The sequence below is a fragment of the Marmota flaviventris genome, chromosome 11, assembly GCF_047511675.1.
Source record: "Marmota flaviventris isolate mMarFla1 chromosome 11, mMarFla1.hap1, whole genome shotgun sequence".
Lineage (NCBI taxonomy): Eukaryota > Metazoa > Chordata > Mammalia > Rodentia > Sciuridae > Marmota > Marmota flaviventris.
The window spans coordinates 37,748,458-37,762,656 of NC_092508.1; the positions used below are offsets into that span (position 1 = coordinate 37,748,458).

Sequence of the window (14,199 nt, forward strand, 5' to 3'; positions counted from 1 at the left end):
ACAGGCATGTACCACCACTCCCAGCTAGATTAATGTTTGACAATGATCAGAAATTTATAAGCCTTCCTCAGATTTTTCATTTCCCTGTACTCTCAATTTTAATTAGCAGATGAGAACTATGAATTAAAAAAAAAAAAAATTAGCTTTTTTTGTGGGGATGGGGTAAGGGGATTGAATCCAGGGTTGCTTTACCACTGAGCTATACTCCTAACCCTTTTTATTTTTGAGACATGGTCTTGCTAAGTTGCCTAGGCTACAACTGCCCCAGCCTCCCAAGTCTCTGGAATTATTGGAGTATGGCACCATACCTGGTGAAATATGAATATTTGCCACAAATATTTTAAACTTCTAATTAAAATAGAACAGTGGGATGGGTGGTAATTTGTTTCTCCAAGTAACTAAAATGCTTCCTAACTAATAAACTAAAATATTTTAAGCGCAGTGTTACTCATTATTGTTATTCTTCAATTTATAAAGTGAAGAAAATTCTAAACTGTTTTATAATTCTATTAGGTACTTCCCCCTCCAGCTGGTTATGTTCCTATTCGAACTCCAGCTCGAAAACTGACTGCAACTCCAACACCTTTGGGTGGTATGACTGGATTCCACATGCAAACTGAAGATAGAACTATGAAGAGTGTTAATGACCAACCATCTGGAAATCTTCCATTTTTAAAACCAGATGATATTCAGTACTTTGATAAGCTATTGGTAAGTAGTAATAGCAGAAATTATTTACTATTTTTTGTGTGATAGTTATAAATCATAACATATTGACCTTCCTTTAAATATTCTTTTACTAGGTTGATGTTGATGAATCAACACTTAGTCCAGAAGAACAAAAAGAGAGAAAAATAATGAAATTGCTTTTAAAAATTAAGAATGGAACACCTCCAATGAGAAAGGTAGGTACCAGTTTGCTAAATCATTAATTATGTTCATTATATTGGTATGTTAAGGAATTTATATTTATCCTCTTCATCTTTATCGGGGCATTGCATGATGGAAAGGAAGATAGGTAGTATGAGAAGCACTCTATTACTGGACTATATCCCCATCACAGGATTTAGTTTTTTTTGTTGGTTGGTTTAATTCGTGGTGGTGGGATCCAAACCAGGGTCTTGCACATGCTAGTTAAGTGCTGCACTACCATGCTACATCTCCAGCATTTTTTCTAGTGAAAGAACTTTCTACTTTGAAAAGGAGTTGGAAAAATAAAAAATTGTTTTGTTCTTGTGGCTTTAAAATGTGCTTAAGACTTGAAGGTAATTAGTGGAGTTATGTGAAGAACTGCATTAACATCTTTATGTGTTTCAAAGGTAGAAGGGACTTAGGGGAAATGAAGGCGCATACACAGACACACATACACACTTCTGTGCTTCTATAATTTTATTATTGCCCTTTTGTAATTAATTAAAAACATTGAATTTCTCTCGTTCAAACTTCAGAGTAATTTTGACAGAAATGAACTCATGCTATTCTATGTAAAATATCTGTAAAAGTACACATTAAAATATTAAGTTACAGAATATCTTCCCAGAGTAATTTGCTTTTTTAAAATGCTTGATTTTTAGGGCTAGGGATGTGGCTCAAGCGGTAGTGTGCTCGCCTGGCATGCGTGAGGCCCGGGTTCGATCCTCAGCATCACATACAAACAAAAGATGTTGTGTCCGCTGAAAACTAAAAAATAAATATTAAAAATCTCTCTCTCTCTCTCTCTCTCTCTCTCTCTCTCTCTCTCTCTCTCTCTCTTTTTCACTCTCTCTTTAAAAAAATAAAATAAAATGCTTGATTTTTAAGTAAACATAACTTGTATTCTACTTTTTCCCCAGGCTGCATTGCGTCAGATTACAGATAAAGCTCGTGAATTTGGAGCTGGACCTTTATTTAATCAGATTCTTCCCCTGCTGATGTCTCCTACACTTGAGGATCAAGAGCGTCATTTACTTGTGAAAGTTATTGATAGAATATTATACAAACTTGATGACTTAGTACGACCGTATGTGCACAAGGTTTGTTGTTCTCCTCAAATAATGTTTCTAATAATTTTATTTTTTTTAGAATAAAAGGAATTCATGGATTTTTTTAGTGTAGTCTGGAAAGGTACTTAAAACAAAAAAAAAGCTGATTCTGTATATTTCATAGTAGAGAACCAAAGTTTACCCCCTTAAAAGATGCTCATAGTTAACCATAGTTAAATTTGCCTATCCTTCCAGATCTTTTTCTTTTCAGAGGCATAGGTTACAGATGTAACATGTACACAGCTATATGTTACAGGTACATGTAGGTGGAATGTTTAGCCGTCTTTACTATAATTGTTTATATTATTCATATTATTAGTATTAGGTTATGATGAGAAATAGGTATATTTCTATTATGTTTAGTGTAAAGAACCATTTTTTTCGTGATAGTAATTTAATTACAAAGTGCTTAATGTATGTGTAAGTTTTAAAAGATATATTTGTCAGTCTGCATGGTTAACATATTCTCAGTTTTTCATCTGTATTGGGGGGTTGAAATTGTGTACTTAAAATTCTTAATTTGTCCCTTGCTTAATGAAGCCCTGCTAACTATAAATTTCCTATTTGTTTTATGGGGGCATCAGTAATTGATGTCAAAATGTAGTTCCTTTTCTTCTTTTTCAGATTCTTGTGGTCATTGAACCATTGTTGATTGATGAAGATTACTATGCTAGAGTGGAAGGCCGAGAGATTATTTCTAATTTGGCAAAGGTAATATGTTAAATTTCTAGAGAAGAAAGTTTGCATCTTTTTTTGATTACAGAACTTTTGATTATAGAAGGAAATGATCAAGAATAATGTACCAACTCAGACTCTCCTTTTATCTTTTCCTTGTAGGCTGCTGGTCTAGCTACTATGATCTCTACCATGAGACCTGATATAGATAACATGGATGAGTATGTCCGTAACACAACAGCCAGAGCTTTTGCTGTTGTAGCCTCTGCCTTGGGCATTCCTTCTTTATTACCCTTCTTAAAAGCTGTGTGCAAAAGTAAAAAGTCTTGGCAAGCAAGACACACCGGTATTAAGATTGTACAGCAAATAGCTATTCTAATGGGCTGTGCTATCTTACCACATCTCAGAAGTTTAGTTGAAATTATTGAGCATGGTAAGTTGTATTATAACTTTTGTTTTTTATAGGATAGCTATCCTGAAATTTGGGCTATTGACTTGGGGAGATAATGGAAAGGCTTATAATTATATAAACTCCTCATGTTTTGTAGTAGGATTTATAATAATATCTGCTAACACACTTACTTTATTCTGGCTTTTGCCCAATTTTGTCTGAAGTGAAGAGATTCTGTAGTTTGTCTGAATGGTTAAATATATTGCTAGAATATGGATGATATTGTGGAGATTAAGTGTTGGTACATAGTTAAAAATCTGTGCTTGGTTTTATAGGTCTTGTTGATGAGCAGCAGAAAGTTCGGACCATAAGTGCTTTGGCCATTGCTGCCTTGGCTGAAGCAGCAACTCCTTATGGTATCGAATCTTTTGATTCTGTGCTAAAGCCTCTATGGAAGGGTATCCGGCAACACAGAGGAAAGGTAAATCTACTAATTAGATTGTTTTTGATAGCCACCCCTGAACATTAAAGCAAGGTAAACCTAATTTACTAAATTATATGTTTTTTACCTTAAAATAGGGTTTGGCTGCTTTCTTAAAGGCTATTGGGTATCTTATTCCTCTTATGGATGCAGAATATGCCAACTACTATACTAGAGAAGTGATGTTAATCCTTATTCGGGAATTCCAGTCTCCTGATGAAGAAATGAAGAAAATTGTGCTGAAGGTATTTATTTCAGATAGTTGTTTCAGATTGCAGGGGTTGAAATTGGGCTTCTTTCATGGTCAAAGAGAATTTTGTAGCATTTGTTTGAAAAACCTTATTGTTGGTTTCACCAGTACTCTGTTTGATTTATTATTATTTTTTAACCTTTCAGGTGGTAAAACAATGTTGTGGGACAGATGGTGTAGAAGCAAACTATATTAAAACAGAGATCCTTCCTCCTTTCTTTAAACACTTTTGGCAGCATAGAATGGCTTTGGATAGAAGAAATTACCGACAGGTAATCCTTTATTTAAAAAAAAGGGTCAAAAGTCTTTTGACTGTTCCTTTAGTCAGTTTAAATGCATGTTACAGATTATTTTTTGTTTTGATTATTTTACAGTTCATTTGTTTTTGATTGTGGAGGAAGATACATTTTCAAAAGCCAGTTAATTTCCACTTTGATTTTACATTGAGATAAATACTTAACTGTGAATTGATGTCTTTGTCTAGTAAATTCAGTGGTTTTTCTGGCTCGCTTAAACATGGGTATAATTTTGCCTTGAGTATCTTGACTGACTTAGACTCATTTAAGTTTTTTAGTCACTTTTCTCTTGAAGTTTAATAAGTAGGAGTTAATCATTGTCAGTGTGGTTACTAGCTAAGTAGTATATTTAGAACATTGGGTTTTCATTATACTGCTTTATTTCCTTGAACAATAGGTTTATTTATTCATGTATTTATTTGTCTTTTTAGTTAGTTGATACTACTGTGGAGTTGGCAAATAAAGTAGGTGCAGCAGAAATTATATCCAGGATTGTGGATGATCTGAAAGATGAAGCTGAGCAGTACCGAAAAATGGTGATGGAAACAATTGAGAAAATTATGGGCAACTTGGGAGCAGCAGATATTGATCACAAACTTGAAGAACAACTGATTGATGGTATTCTTTATGCTTTCCAAGAACAGACTACAGAGGTAATGATAACTGATTAGTATGAAGTTAATTATTATGGAAAATTGCTAGTGATTTTCAAAAACATTTTTACTTTTCAAGCAAATTTCCTAAAAATAACGTAATTAAGTTCACAATAAGTTTTTCATTCTTTTTTTCAGTGTTGGGGAGTGATTCCAGGGATGCTGTACTACTGAACAACACTACTAATTCTTTTTTTTTTAATTTTGAGGTGGGGTCTCAGTAAGTTGTGAAGCTAGTCTTAATCCTCCTGCCTCAGTCTCCAGAATAGCTGGGATTACTGTGTGCTACTGCACCTGGCTTCATTTTTTAGAATGTCCATATTCTCATTTACCAAAATATTCTTTTACCTGAAGTTTTTGGATTTGATATTTTTTAAAAGACAAATGTTTGAGTAGTTGGAAAAAGTTGAATTTTAATATGTACCAACTGTCAGTCACAAGGAAACTAAATTCTGGTTCTCAGTGCTTGTGTATGTATTTTTATATAAAAATTGGCTTTTGTTTTACAGGACTCAGTAATGTTGAATGGCTTTGGCACAGTGGTCAATGCTCTTGGCAAACGAGTCAAACCATACTTGCCTCAGATCTGTGGTACAGTCTTGTGGCGTTTAAATAACAAATCAGCAAAAGTTAGGCAACAGGCAGCTGACTTGATTTCTCGAACTGCTGTGGTCATGAAGACTTGTCAAGAGGTAAATTTTGCACCAGATTCTTGTTTCTTAAACAAGCAGTTTAATGTAAACAGTAATATTTTAATGTTATTTCTTTTATTATAGGAAAAATTGATGGGGCACTTGGGTGTTGTGTTGTATGAATATTTGGGTGAAGAGTACCCTGAAGTATTGGGCAGCATTCTTGGAGCTCTGAAGGCAATTGTAAATGTAATAGGTATGAAATTTGCTGGTCATGTAAGAATTTGTTGTTTTTTAACTTTCTTTGTATTTTTGAAAGTAAATTGTGGAAACATATTAGGAATTAGGTGATTTTATGTTATCTTTTTTTAAAAAGCACTTCAAGATTATAGTTAAGTTGGAAGATATCACAAAAATCTTCTCTAAGTTCACTTATATTTTACTTTAAAAGAGAAAAGGGGCAAGTTTAGGGCCTGTAAGTGAGGTATGGAAGTAGTTGTAACTCACAAAGTCATAGAGCAGAGGACCTAGTAGAACTAGTCTGTTAGCTGAAAATATTGTCATGTTCTGCAAGGGGAGGGGACAACTCTGAAGTTTGAATTTAGTTTTACAATGAAATTTTAAATATTCAGCCTCAGTTATTGTGACATGTTGGGGTTTTATTTTGTTTTGTTTTTTGTTTTGCTTGCCATCAGTTCAAAGAACATAACTAGGAAAAACTGGGGATTTATAGCTCAGTGGTAGAGCACTTGCCTAGCATGCATGAGGCCCTGGGTTTGATACCCAGTACTGCAAAAACAAAAAACAAACCAAAAATTAGGAAGAAAAGTGAACTGATTAAATTACATCTTGTCTTTTTATACCCAAGTCTTTGAAACTCCATTTGGTTTTTTAATCCAAGTAAAAACAAATAATCTTGGGTATGGAGAGCAAAGCTTTTTATTCTATTAGGGAAGTATGATAAAGCAAGCATTTGGCATCTTGTGTTTTATTTCCCCTTGTAATTGGACATAATGCCAAAAGTAATTCCTGTTGGGCTTAGTGGGTCAGAAATAACTTAGCAAGAGGTCAAAGGAGCTGGCTGTGATAGCCACTGGTTTTCTCATTTTAGTCAGGTTTATTTATTTTATAGATCTTTCAACTATTGTATTTTCATATAATTCCCAATTCATCCCAGTCCTCTATACTCCAAAGGTAGTGACTTGCCAAAGATCAGTTACTTGGCTACCTGTGGGGCTCTGGTTTTCAGGGAGTTATAAACCGTATGGTTGTTTAGGGAAACATGGGAAAAACAATGGAGAGAGAATCAGAGCAAGCAATCTAGTTAGAGCAAGAGCCCCTGCCAGCTGCCTCCTTTTTTCTCTCTTCATAGGTGTAAATACCATCCAAGTATGCCCTGCATTGCAGGGAGACTGGAGATCTCTTTGTTTTGCAGTTAAAGGGTAAGGGGGCCCTTTCTGGAAAATTTTGCTTTAATTTACATGTCTACCTCTGGCTTATATTGTTGTGTATGGCCGGAACATAAGCTGTCCCCATATTTAAATGTCAGTGTACAAATACATTTCAGAACCAAATAAAATTTTTTTTGTTATTGAGTATCCATCATTCTTAATTCACTTCACTGATTTCTTTCATTTCTACGCATAATCAGAAGTTGTTAATAAAAAGTTAAAAGCAATTCTGAGACTGGTCAAAACCTGGGGTTTTCTCTTTCCATAGGCAGCTGCAAGTTTATATTTATGCCTAGTCATGTGTATCACATTGAAAAGTAAAAGAAAAAATGAGCAAAGGTTGCGGTTCAAAAGTTCAAATGTTAATTGGTAGTTTTTTGACTTCTATTAAATAGGTATGCATAAGATGACCCCACCAATTAAAGATCTGCTGCCTAGACTCACCCCCATCCTAAAGAACAGGCATGAAAAAGTACAAGAGAACTGTATTGATCTTGTTGGACGTATTGCTGACAGGTAAGCAGATTACCTAAACATTTTTATAAGCAGTATTGGTTCTCAGATTTGACCATTTTGCAGTTAGATAAATTTGTTTAGTGGTGTTGGTGTAAGTGTATATGTTCAGGCTATCCAATATTCATATTTTTAGTCAAATTTTAGTTCAGCTAGTAATGGGGAGTAGCAGTATAGTTCTAACACAACCAACTTTTCTAAAGAGTAAATAATAACTTATTTAGTGATTAAAATGAGTTGATTATGTTTTTAGAACTGAACCTGCAAATTTACCTATTAAAACTTAGGAACAGGGGCTTACCTCAGTTATGTTTACTTGGTATGTACAAGGTTCTGGGTTCAACCTCAACACTGCAAAAAAATATTCTTTTTAATTAGGGGAGCTGAATATGTCTCTGCAAGAGAGTGGATGAGGATTTGCTTTGAGCTTTTAGAGCTCTTAAAAGCTCACAAAAAGGCTATTCGTAGAGCTACAGTCAACACATTTGGTTATATTGCAAAAGCCATTGGGTAAGTATTATTTTCAGTTTTTTTATTAGCTTATAATAAACAATTGAAGTGTTGGAAAATGCTTCCATGTAGAAACCTCTTGAGATATACTACACTTAATGCAGTTGGGTAATCACTTTATTTAACTATGGACTTACCAAATTTTAAAACATTTTCTTAAATTTTTAATTAAAATAGATGGGAAGCTTTAAAAGTTTCAAGGAAGGAAGCATTTCCATTATCAGAATAATTTCAGGGTTTTTTTGGTTCTTTTCATATTGCTTAAAATATTAAGGCAAATTCTTAATATCACCATCATCATGATTCATGTTTCATTGGTACTTTATGTGTTTTTTTAAAAATGTTATTCCCTGGGCTGGGGTTGTGGCTCAGTGGAAGAGTGCTCACCTTGCATGTGCGAGGCCCTGGGTACAATCCTCAGCACAACATAAAGATAAATAAAACAAGGTATATAAAAAAGTCATTTCTAGATTAACCCACAGATTTAATTGAATTATAACTGCTTTATTGATAATCTGTGGTTATTTACTTCTTCATTAGAACCAAGGTAGGAGAATCAGTAATGTAGATACTTCACATACATGTAGCTTAGTAGCTAAGAAAATATTTTCTAGAAATACACAAATATCAGATTAATTAGGTAGCATCACCCTTATCCCCAGCACAGACACATGCTTTTTCCTCTTATTTTTGGGGTAAGAGTAATAATTATTTTAGTGGTTGATATAATCAAGAAGTTTGTAATGAATAACTATTATGTGAACTTTTTAGCCCCCTAGTGTGTTCCTCAAAGGTGTGGCAAAAAGAAGTGCCTTAAAGTAGCTGGGTGTGGTGGCATAGGCTATTGAGAGGCTAAGACAGAAGATTGCGAGTTCAAGGCCAGTCTGTCTCAAAACAAAAGACTGGGGATGTATCTCAGTGGTCAAGTAGGTGCCTCTGAGTTCAATCCCCAGTATTAAAAAAAAAAGAACAGATATAGTAAATGTATGTGGGAGGGAAGATAAGAGAAACAAACAAGGTATGTTTGAATATGGGAGATGAGATTTTTGGATATTACTGCCCCCATAAAGTTCCGTAGCGCTGATGTCTGTTTTGACCACTCAAAGAATTAAACATTTAATTAAATTTCTTTATATTTCAAAAAATTTAAAAACTGAAAGTTATATTTGAAAATTAATCCATTTGAATTACAAACTGACAATTTATATGAAGTTCTTAGTAGAAACAGTATTGCTATTGACTCAAGTATTACTGAATTCCCAGGGATTAATTGTTTGATGTCTTTGCATTTTCCCCCTTTCTCTCTGAAAAATTTTTGACTTGTAATATAACAGCTTGCTGATACATTTTGGAATTTTTGTTTGTTTGTTTGTTTTTTTCCCCAGCCCTCATGATGTATTGGCTACGCTTTTAAACAACCTCAAGGTTCAGGAAAGGCAGAACAGAGTTTGTACCACTGTAGCAATAGCTATTGTTGCCGAAACATGTTCACCCTTCACAGTACTTCCTGCCTTAATGAATGAATACAGAGTTCCTGAACTGAATGTTCAAAATGGAGTGTTAAAATCACTCTCCTTTTTGTTTGAATATATCGGTGAAATGGGAAAAGACTACATTTATGCTGTAACACCATTACTTGAAGATGCTTTAATGGATAGGTAAGTGACTTAAGCCAAATGCAAGAAGATAATTATAAATTTCATTTTAGAACTTATTAAATGACCTATTTGTTGTGATATTTTAAAGAAGTACTAACCTGGATTTTTACACAAAACTGTAAATATGACTTTTTAATATATATGTTGTAGCTGTTTCCAAAATTTTGTCTTTTAAGACCTCCCTGATTTAAATTCCTTTTCATATTTGTTAGATTAAATATATTCTTAAATACATAATCAGTAGACTTTTGCTTTAAAAGTTAGTCAAATATGGTTAGAATAATTGACAAGCATGGGTTAATCAGTGTGGCAGAGAGATCTGATCTTTTTTAGTGCAAGTGAACCTATTAAAAATTTCTTTTAAGGTTTTGAACCTGCTGAACACCGTCTACCAAGAGCTACACTGTTATTGTTGTAGGCACCCAGTGGTTCAGATGGTGACCAGTAATTCCATATTGCTCAAGTTATTTGTCAAATTCCTGATATCTAGATTGACATTCAGCCTTAAACATAAGACTGCTTGAAGAAGGAATAAAGAAAAAGCGCAAGGTCCATGTAATTTCACTGGCTCTTTATATTTCAGAAGAAATAAGTACTCTCATTTTAGTTACTTTTGGGCAGATTAAAATTACTAATGACCTTCATAAAGGGCAACTTAATTGAGTCATCAAGTTACCACCAGGCGTATATACAGGACATGGAGGCAAATATTAAGAATTGTGCTCTGTAAAAGTTTGACCTCAATGGGGTACAGTGATGGCACACCTGTAATCCCCAGGAAGTTGAGGCTAAAGGCCACAAGTGTGAGGTCAACCTTGGCAACTTAATGAGACCTTATCTCAAAAGAAAAAATAATAATGGGTATATATGACCCGTGGCTATAAATTATGTTCTGTGTACTAATAAGTTGAGGTAGTAACTCCATTGAAAATTACTAAAAGAAACAATGTTGGAAAATGATTAATGAGAAATACTGCTTCATTATGGTGAATAGATTAGACATTAAGAGAATGAATTAAGGATGTTAATAAGTACATATCTTTTTTCTTTGAACTATTCTGTCTTTGGGGCTAAGTGTGTGACCCCAATGTGTATTATTCTGGGCTCATACTCAGAATAACTTTGGAATGAATGACTCAATTGATTTGTCATAAACATAAATTCAGATAGCACAAGAGATGAAGAGATCTTATTTCTGTAGGTTTGAAAAAAATTACATCTTCCTCTTCCCAAGTTGAGTTTTTGAAATGAAACTTAGTGTTTACATGAGAACAGACTTAATTTTAATTTAGTTATCTGTTATATTCTAGCATTTAAATTTCTTTCTTTCTTTTTTTAGTTGTAGTTGGAAACAATACTTTTATTTTATTTATTTTTATGTGGTGCTGAGGATCGAACCCAGACTTTCACATGCTAGGCGAGCACTCTACCACTGAGCCTCAACCCCAGCCCCAAGCATCTGAATTTCTACCAACATTTTAAGTGTATAGTTTAAAATGAGATATTACTGTTAATCATTTGTATGTAAGAGTCATAGGCCTCCACTTCAGCAGCATTTTGAAACTAAGGACTTTTGCTCATATTCCTTTTAAAAGTTAATTAGGAAATGTGAATTATTTTTGAAACTTTGTGAGGTTTGAGTTATTAAAGCAAAAGATTTCAAATGGAATAAAGGATATATGAGATCATAAGTTGTTGGAATGACTTCGTATTTGGTCAGTACTTTGAATTAATGATTTAGTTCCTAATGGGCAGATGAATATTTTCTGAAAACAAAGACTTGCTTCTTAACAGAACTCTCCCCCCGCCCTCCATTACAGGGACCTTGTACACAGACAGACAGCTAGTGCAGTGGTACAGCACATGTCACTTGGGGTTTATGGATTTGGTTGTGAAGATTCCCTGAATCACTTGTTGAACTATGTATGGCCCAATGTTTTCGAGACATCTCCCCACGTAATCCAGGCAGTTATGGGTGCCCTGGAAGGCCTAAGAGTTGCTATTGGACCATGCAGAATGTTGCAGTATTGTTTACAGGTAAGTTAAAGATTTTTAAGATTATTCTATTAGAAAAGTAATTTGATATATAATTAAGTTACCGTTCCTAATTATCAATAGGGTGTGTGTATTGTGCCATATGGGAAAACAGGTATACGGTGAGAATTAGATTTTGATTTTGCCCATTGCAATTTTGTGTAATTGCCAGATTTTTTTCTTCCCCTTTAAAGGGAAGTATTTTGTTTTGTTGTTTTTCATTGTATTTTTCAAATTCTTTTGTTGGTGCATTATAGTTGTACATAATGTGGGATTTGTGTTTACACAGTTATACATGCACACAGTAAAAGAATATAATTCAGTTTCATTCTCAGTATTTCTTTCCCCTTTTCCTCCCCGGACCCTTTTGAGTAACATTCATACTGATTTCCATAGTGAGTGTACCAATTTACAATCCTACCAACAGTGTAAAAAGTGTCCCCCCACACACACATCTTCTCTAGTATTTATTTGTATTCTTGATGGCTGCCATTCTAACTGGCATGAGATAAAACCTCAGTGTAGGGCTGGGGATGTGGCTCAAGCGGTAGCGCGCTCGCCTGGCATGCATGCGGCCCGGGTTCGATCCTCAGCACCACATACAAACAAAGATGTTGTGTCCACCGAAAACTAAAATAAATAAATAAATATATATTTAAAAAAAAAAAAAAAAACCTCAGTGTAGTTTTGATTGCATTTCTTTTTTTTTTTAATATTTATTTTTTAGTTGTAGTTGGACACAATATCATTTATTTTTATGTGGTGCTGAGGATTGAACCCAGGGTCCCGTACATGTGAGGTGAACACTCTACCTCGCTGAGCCACAACCCCAGCCCCTTGATTTGCATTTCTTAAAGGGAAATATTTTTAATCATAATTTTATGGCCTTTTAAAAAATTCTGTTCAAGTTATGTATATTCTTAGAAATTGAAATAATGGAATCTTTCAATTATTCTAGGGTCTGTTTCACCCGGCTCGGAAAGTCAGAGATGTGTATTGGAAAATTTACAACTCCATCTACATTGGTTCACAGGATGCTCTCATAGCACATTACCCAAGAATCTACAATGATGATAAGAACACCTATATTCGTTATGAACTTGACTATATCTTGTAATTTTGTTTTTGTGTTTAATGCACAGCTGTTTCACATCTTAAACTTGCTTTGATTTGGTGATATAAACTTTTAAACATTGCAGATCAGTGAAGAGCTGGTCATAGAGGAAGAGCTAGAAATCCAGTAGCATGATTTTTAAATAACCTGTCTTCGTTTTTTGATGTTAAACAGTAAATGCCAGTAGTGACCAAGAACACAGTGATTGCACACACTATACTGGAGGGATTTCATTTTTAATTCATCTTTATGAAGATTTAGAATTCATTCCTTGTATTTAAAGGGAATGTTTAATTGAGAAATAAACATTTGTGTACAAAATGCTAATTTGTGTGTGTTTTTTGAACATGACTTGTAAAATGCGGAAGTTTGATAAAGTATTGGTCTGTGTAGACTAAGTGGCTTAATTTTCATTTTCTGTCACCTGGTTTCTAGAAAGTATTTAGCAGAATACAAAGTATATAAAGTGATGGCATCTTTGTCAAAATTCCATTGTTCTGTTGATGATGACAGTGAGAAGAGTAGCTTTGCGGGGGGTGTTCCCTCAGTCTAGCACAACAATTCCATTACCATAGGAAAATAGCACCTTGGCTAAACTGTTTTGAATATTATTATTTTGTACTTACATAGCACCTTTCACCTCATGATTTCTCAAAATGCTTTACAAACATGTTTAAAGGAAGCGATCTATGTCCAACTCTTGACTGGTCTGTGTTTGTGGGAAAGCTATCTTTATTTCAAAACTGCTTTCTGCCTGTTGGGAGCAAGGCTACTTAAGTTCTACTAATAGAAGAAGACAATCTTTGGGCTCTTTCTGTGTCTTAAGCCACTATTCAAAGATGTATTTAGTAAGTATCTGTTGAATACCACTGTGCTTAGATGCAGGGGATACAAAGGTATGACCTGCCCTTTACCCTTACTAACTAGTACAGTGGAAGGGGGCTCACGATCATTGAAGAGTCTTTGGGTGCTATGACATTGCACAGTGACTGCAGCTAATGAGTCTTGATTTGTTTAGTTTTGTGTATAGTAATTAGATGATAAATTGATCTCTGTGTGGCATCAACTGAAATGCCATTTAATTCTGGAGCCAAGCATTGAGGCAGTTATTAATGTTCTTGGCAAATATTTTAAGAATCATCTTGACTTCTAATTTTATTTTATGGTCCCAAATTTCTTGGTTTTAGACCTGTTACTATCCATAGCTGTTTTTTTTTTTTTTGTTTGTTTTGTTTTGTTTTGGGTGGGGATCTCCCTACGTTCTTTTGAACTCTAAAGGGAAAAGAAATTCTGTGAAAGAAAGAAAAGAAAGCAGTGTTAGCACACAGTGACCCTAAGTTCATGGGGACTAGAGTACATAACTCCTACTATTAGCGTGTAGGGCTCCCTACTTTGGAAGCTTAAATGAGAATAGGCTTATAAATTGGCTTTTACAAAATTGAAACTGAGCATCAATAGTACCCAAGCAGAATGTGTAACTTCTTATTCCTTGTATGGTGTAATTTTATGACAATATTTGT

At 34.3% G+C, this 14,199-nt stretch overlaps 1 protein-coding gene across 2 annotated transcripts in view; it reads left to right on the forward strand.

The window, feature by feature from the left end:
* Positions 1-13,006, forward strand: part of Sf3b1 (splicing factor 3b subunit 1) — a 40,726-nt gene extending 27,720 nt beyond the window's left edge. The window contains exons 10-25 of one of the 2 annotated variants that reach the window (XM_027924958.2): positions 514-711; positions 804-905; positions 1,833-2,012; positions 2,646-2,732; positions 2,859-3,129; positions 3,423-3,568; positions 3,667-3,813; positions 3,965-4,090; positions 4,546-4,767; positions 5,277-5,459; positions 5,544-5,655; positions 7,246-7,366; positions 7,742-7,873; positions 9,259-9,531; positions 11,352-11,568; positions 12,524-13,006. In XM_027924958.2, coding sequence (XP_027780759.1) covers positions 514-711; positions 804-905; positions 1,833-2,012; positions 2,646-2,732; positions 2,859-3,129; positions 3,423-3,568; positions 3,667-3,813; positions 3,965-4,090; positions 4,546-4,767; positions 5,277-5,459; positions 5,544-5,655; positions 7,246-7,366; positions 7,742-7,873; positions 9,259-9,531; positions 11,352-11,568; positions 12,524-12,682 — 2,676 coding nt within the window. In that variant the 3' untranslated portion in view covers positions 12,683-13,006. Of the gene's footprint in view, positions 1-513; positions 712-803; positions 906-1,832; positions 2,013-2,645; positions 2,733-2,858; positions 3,130-3,422; positions 3,569-3,666; positions 3,814-3,964; positions 4,091-4,545; positions 4,768-5,276; positions 5,460-5,543; positions 5,656-6,771; positions 6,842-7,245; positions 7,367-7,741; positions 7,874-9,258; positions 9,532-11,351; positions 11,569-12,523 lie in introns of those variants that run through there. The other variant, XM_071618964.1, reaches the window with a different exon arrangement.
* The last annotated feature ends 1,193 nt before the right edge of the window (positions 13,007-14,199 follow it).